This window comes from Saccostrea cucullata, unplaced genomic scaffold (genome assembly GCF_032062105.1).
Source record: "Saccostrea cucullata isolate Sc308-1 unplaced genomic scaffold, CSIRO_AGI_Scuc_v1 ctg1587, whole genome shotgun sequence".
In the NCBI taxonomy this organism is placed as follows: domain Eukaryota; kingdom Metazoa; phylum Mollusca; class Bivalvia; order Ostreida; family Ostreidae; genus Saccostrea; species Saccostrea cuccullata.
This window is the reverse complement of record NW_026920542.1, coordinates 3,686-10,000: the sequence shown is the minus strand read 5'-3', so window position 1 is coordinate 10,000 and position 6,315 is coordinate 3,686. Positions and strand designations below refer to the sequence as shown.

Genomic DNA, 6,315 nt, shown 5'->3' with positions numbered 1-6,315 from the left:
TTGGGCGGGGCCACAATAAGGAATCAATGTTTTACATAGAAACATATAGAAAAAATCTTTGAAAATCTTCTTCTCAAGAACCAATGGGCCAGAAAAACTGAAACATATGTGGAAGCATACTGGGATAGTGTAGAATTCAAATTGTTTAAATTATGATCATTGGGGTAGGGTGGGGTCACAATATGTATTACAAGGGGTAAATCTGGTAAAGAACGGAATGGCCAAAGCTTCTCAGGTGAGCAATGTGGCCCATGGGCCTCTTGTTATAAATGGTATAAATATTTTTGAACTACATTTAATTAATGGTATTTTTTCCCCCTCCAACAAAAGAAAAAAATGCTGAACTTTATAAATTTTCATACATTGACACGTTTTCTTTCTACTCGACAAAATTGGATTGGGCCTAGAAAAAAAATATGTTTGTTTCCGCTTTCAGGCTGAAAAAATATAGGGTAGGTAGGTAGGCAATTCTTTTTTTTTTGAAAATTTTTTTTTTTTGCTTCTTTAATCAAAACATGTATAGAAAAAATATTAATGACAAAAGAAATGGTGTTTTCAAGCATTTCTGTGACTTAAACTTATAATAGAAAGGTTAAAAGCTTGCAAAGTTGGAGACTCTAATTCCCTGGGTAAAATCTTGCACTTCCTGGGACAAAAGCATTAAAAAAATTTTTAGGGTCGGCACTATAAATTAGGGTCGGTCGGGAAAGCGGAAACAAACATATTTTTTTTCTAGGCCTTGTTTATCATGTAAACCCTGTAAATACCCAGCAAACTAAATATATATGAACATGATTGATGAATGCAGCCTTTTTGTCTATCCCCAGCCAAAGAAAACCAAGAGCCCTTTGATGTGCCCCTGGACATTTGCACCAATGAGAAGATGGACATAGAGGACAATAATAACCTAGTGTGTGGGAAGACCGAGACCATCGAGTGCGAGGCCTTAGATGACGGCGAGTATCAGGAGGAGGTGATGGCGGACGACTTCGACGCTGAGCCTTTTGATCCGTAGGTCCTTCAAGCTGTTGAAAATGAATGAAGATGATAAATGTGAAAGTTAATAATCTTTATGGGATCAGTTTTAATGTCCATCTCTACTGATGAAAATCCTTAGGGGACTTCAGGCCATAGAGAAGGTTACAAACTATAATTTTTTTTCCTCCTCTGCAGGCCATAGAGAAATTATATATTCAAATGATGTCAGTATTGTGTTGACCTATCTTACAAATTATTGGAGTCAATCAACCTTAACTTGAAATCACTGGTGATTGTTATACAGTTAAATTTTTTTTTTCCCCTGTAGATTCCTCTTTATCAGAAGTTTACCCCCGTTGACTGATGAGCTCAGAATGAGACACCCAGCCCTCCCCCTGAAGACTCGCAGCTCTCCCGAGTTCTCACTTGTCCTTGACCTGGTAAGCACACCTAGTAACCATGATCCGGCAAACAGTACTATCAGTACTTTGATTATTATTCAAATATTTTATATAATCATACTTGTACATGTATATATAAATTATACTGTACAGCAAAGAGGATGGAACATACCACTAAAGTAAAGCAAGATTTAGCACTAGATAAAACTGCTGTAATAGGGCTTACTTTGTTGAAATGTTTTTTTCCTACTTTCACTTTACTTACTTTCTGTTTTGCTGCAGGATGAGACCTTGGTTCACTGCAGTTTGACGGAACTAGAGGGTGCAGCATTTACTTTTCCTGTTCTGTTTGAAGAGGTCACATACCAGGTATAGAAACAAATTTTTGTCGGGATCAAATTTCATTGATTTGTCATTGAAAATGTTTTGTGGACCTAAAATTTCTTTGTTTTCAAAGTAACCCTAGTCAGTATATAGTCCTATGAAAATTGTGTGTGGAATTAAATTCGTCAATTATTGTTCCCTAACAACAAAGTAAATGAAATTTGATCCATAACAAATTTGTCTGTTTTTATAGTATCTATTTGTACACTGTACAATGCTATTGAAAATCAATTTATTTTGCAAGTTAAAATTTTTTGGTTTGAGGAAAAATGTTGGTTCATGGGGTTTTGAGTTTGTGTTTATAAAATTATTGAGTTTTAATTAATTGCAATACATCTATGAATATTTCCTTTAGAACAGTCTCTTCCTACCTGAAAACAAGGAAAATTAACAGGAAAATCACTGATTTCAATGTCCTAATTATGTACATATGTAAACAAGGGGAGTAAAGAAAAGAAATTGCAATCCCTGATACATGGTAATGTTTACTTTGTAATTCATTCTAGGTGTTTGTAAGAACGAGGCCCCACTTTAGGGAGTTTCTGGAGAAGGTCTCCGGAATGTTTGAAGTCATTCTGTTCACAGCCTCCAAGAAAGTCTACGCAGATAAACTCGTCAATCTACTGGATCCCCAGAAACAGCTGATCAAGTAAGTCGTCTTTAGAATAGTAATATAAAGCAAAGAATTAAACAGCTGATCAAGTGAGTCATCAATAAACTGGCTTTATATAAAGGCAAAGAATTACAGCTGATCAAGTAAGTCATCTATAGAATAGTAATATAAAGCAAAGAATTAAACAGCTGATCAAGTGAGTCATCAATAAACTGGCTTTATATAAAGGCATAGAATTACAGCTGATCAAGTGAGTCGTCTATAGAATAGTAATATAAAGCAAAGAATTAAACAGCTGATCAAGTGAGTCATCAATAAACTGGCTTTATATAAAGGCATAGAATTACAGCTGATCAAGTGAGTCATCTATAGAATAGTAATATAAAGCAAAGAATTAAACAGCTGATCAAGTGAGTCATCAATAAACTGGCTTTACATAAAGGCACAGAATTACAGCTGATCAAGTGAGTCGTCTATAGAATAGTAATATAAAGCAAAGAATTAAACAGCTGATCAAGTGAGTCGTCAATAAACTGGCCTTTTAAGGCAAAGAATTAAACAACTGATCATGATAAAGTTAGTAGACAGTAGAAAGGCCATATAAGGCTTAGAAAACCACAGAATATTTATGGGTTTTGTCCAAAAGAGAATACAGCGTGAATGTCAATAGAAAAATTAATTAGAAGTTTATAACAAGTTCTTTTGTATTATACTTCAGTAAGTTACTTGTAATGTGGGTCTTCTGTCGTTGAATGGTTCTTCAGTGGTTTAATTATGATGGACATTTTTTTTTTCAAACAGGCATCGGTTATTCCGTGAACATTGTGTGTGTGTCAATGGAAACTACATCAAAGATTTATCCATTCTGGGTCGTGACCTTTCAAAAACCATCATCGTGGACAATTCACCGCAAGCATTTGGTTACCAGGTCAGTTTTCAGTTTTATCTTGTCTTGAAGGTAATGACATAGAAAGAAATCTATTACATGTCATTTTCATACCTATACTGCTGGGGCTTTGAACCCAAAAAGTAGTTTTTTTATTAATCTGTGTTTTAATGAGGCTCTGGAGCCATAAAATATGGATGAGCTCACCTTTTATCTTTGTCTCACTTTTACAAAAGGATTATAAGGTGGAAAATTAAAACATAGATCTGATCAGTTAATATAGTTTATCTTCAGTTTCAAGGCCACAGAGCCTTATACAGTAATGATTATATCAAGAGAGATAACTCTTACAGAATCGTTTACTCTTGAAAAGATTATTGTTACAATGTATATTTATGTATTGTAGCTGGCCAATGGAATCCCCATTGAGAGTTGGTTTGTGGACAAAGATGACAGAGAGTTACTCAACCTTGTACCATTTCTACAAAGTCTAGTGCACAAGGTAGGAAGTTGGGAAAAAGCTATAAATATAATGATTTTGGAGTGTTAAACCCTGTTCAGTCTCTGATTGCTAACATGCACTTGAAATATCATTACCCCATATTTTTGCATAAATTGTTTAGCACCCCTTCTGTGTATACCTAATTATATAGTAGTCAACAATGACTAAATCAGAAAATGTAAATAATAAAATGACATCTGAAATGCAATCTTGGTCGTGACAATTCACATTTCAAAAAGACTGTCATTTTCCCCCCCTAGTTTGTATAAGGAAAAAATTTAAATTCAGATGAGGGCTTTTCAAGAATGACAGCATTTACCCAGAATCCTCTATTTTTCAGAACGAGGATGTGCGTCCCCATATCAAGGACAGGTTCCGACTCCACGAATTATTACCACCATTACCTGGGATAGACAGTTCAGAAGGTGAAAGTTCAGATGGTGAAAGGTCAGAAACAGACCAATACATGCTGGATACAACTTAAGTGATATTCATTATCTGAGGTCAAACGTTCAGAAAGTTGAAAGTTCACAGATGTCAAAAGTTCAAAAAGAACCAATAGAACCTGGAAATTACATCGTGTTTGAACTTGACAAGATAAAAAACTGTTTGATGGGTTGTTCTTTGATTTTTGTTTATATTACGTAAGTTTTGATGTTAATCAATTTAAACATGTCAAAAATTTTTTTTAAAATGGAGGCAGAATATTTATATATGTAAATTAATAGGGCAGAACTTTAGCAATATTTTAGGTTTAATCATTTTAGTTCATGTAGTTATGACCGGTAACATTTAAGAAGTCCCCCCCCCTTTTTTTGTGACATGGACACATTTGTAAAAAGATTGGATTGAAATCTTTTCTTTAGGCTTGTTATATTGTGTGATATACACAAGAAAACTGAAAATGTTTTTAAACTCGAAACAGTATTTATTCTTCGATGAAATTTTTATTGGTGAATGAAATAATTAAAATGTTTTGTGAATACAATGTTTTTTTTTTTGTTTTTTTTTTTAAATTACAAGTATGTGTATGAATATTGTCGTTGTAGATATTGTTAAAAGTATGAAGTTTATTCTTTTCATTGACAGTAACTTGAATGTTTCATTTTTCATGTTCTTTCTTTCTTTTTTCTCTTGTTTTAACTGTAGCATGAAGTTATTATTATTTGAAGCTGTATTATGAATATTTTTTTTTGTACATAGTTATTGTACAGTCATCCGTTTCTTCTTATCTGTTTTTATCATGACCTACATTTATATTTCCATGTGCTTGCTTGTTCTCTACAACTAGTTTTCTTTGGTCTATTATTCAAGTCAAGAGTATTTCTTACAAATTGCACATAACACACATACATAAAATATACATTATTGGTCATGGTCTAAGATAATGTAAAAGGTTAAAATGAAAAAAAAAATGTTGGATATTGTCAAGTTCCTGAATCAGAAAATAGTATTAGTGTTTTTTGTGGAAAAAATTCTTTTATGAAAAGAATGTATTTTGAGGGGAGCATGAACATTATAAATAACTATTGTATTTTAACAGTGCAAATTTTTGATGATACATGTAAACAAATGTGTTATTTTAATGTGTTATTTAAAACCAAACCAAACATTTTTTTTCACCAACCATCAGTTTATTTATTGAAATGATTTTTAAAATGTGTGTATATTATTTTTATTCTTTATATCTAGGGTAGTATTTTGTTTTATTTAATGGTGAGGCAGCGACTAATTTTTTTCAATATTGTATCACAGATGTTGCATTTTTTGAAATTTGGAAAAAAAATATTTTTCTATCCTTGATGTTGCAAAAAAAAAAAAAAACCCAAAAACAAAAGGCAGGCAATTTTTTAAAATAAACTACTTGCAGACACATTTTGTGAAAGATCTCAGAAAACCATTTATTTTATTTGTAACCAATTTCTTGTCGAACTATTTTAATTATGCCTCCCTTCGAAGAAGGGAGGGCATATTGCTTTGCTGCTGTCTGTCGGTCGGTCTGTCGGTCCGTCGGTCTGTCGATCCACTTAGTTTCCGTTCATTTTCTTCGCAACCGTTGCACATACTGAAATGAAATTTGGTATACAGATATATCACATGAATATCTAGGTCAAGTTCTGTTTCGGGTACGATCACGCCATTTTTGACAGAGTAATGCCCCTTGGACTTAGAAAAATTTCAATTATTTGCAGTTTCCATTCATTTTCTTTACAACCGTTGCACATACTTAAATGAAATTTAGTATGAAGATATATCACATGAATATATAGGCCAAATTTTGTTCTGGGTACGATCGCGCCATTTTTGACAGAGTTATGCCCCTTGGACTTAGAAAAATTCCAATTATTTGCAGTTTCCGTTCATTTTCTTTGCAACCGTTGCACATACTGAGATGAAATTTAGTATACAGATTTATCAGATGAATGTCTAGGTCAAGTTCTGTTTTGGGTACAATCGCACCATTTTTCACAGAGTTATGCCCCTTGGACTAAGAAAAATTTCAATTATTTGCAGTTTCCGTTCATTTTCTTTACAACCGTTGCACATATTT

The 6,315-nt window shown here is 33.1% G+C and overlaps 1 protein-coding gene across 1 annotated transcript in view; it reads left to right on the top strand.

The window, feature by feature from the left end:
* LOC134250708 (CTD small phosphatase-like protein 3) overlaps positions 1 to 4,451 on the top strand; it is a 13,213-nt gene extending 8,762 nt beyond the window's left edge. Inside the window, exons 6-12 of the mRNA XM_062733073.1 lie at positions 828 to 1,011; positions 1,307 to 1,418; positions 1,662 to 1,748; positions 2,270 to 2,412; positions 3,178 to 3,304; positions 3,669 to 3,764; positions 4,105 to 4,451. Of these exons, the coding sequence (XP_062589057.1) occupies positions 828 to 1,011; positions 1,307 to 1,418; positions 1,662 to 1,748; positions 2,270 to 2,412; positions 3,178 to 3,304; positions 3,669 to 3,764; positions 4,105 to 4,248 (893 nt within the window). The 3' untranslated portion in view covers positions 4,249 to 4,451. The remainder of the gene's footprint in view (positions 1 to 827; positions 1,012 to 1,306; positions 1,419 to 1,661; positions 1,749 to 2,269; positions 2,413 to 3,177; positions 3,305 to 3,668; positions 3,765 to 4,104) is intronic.
* The last annotated feature ends 1,864 nt before the right edge of the window (positions 4,452 to 6,315 follow it).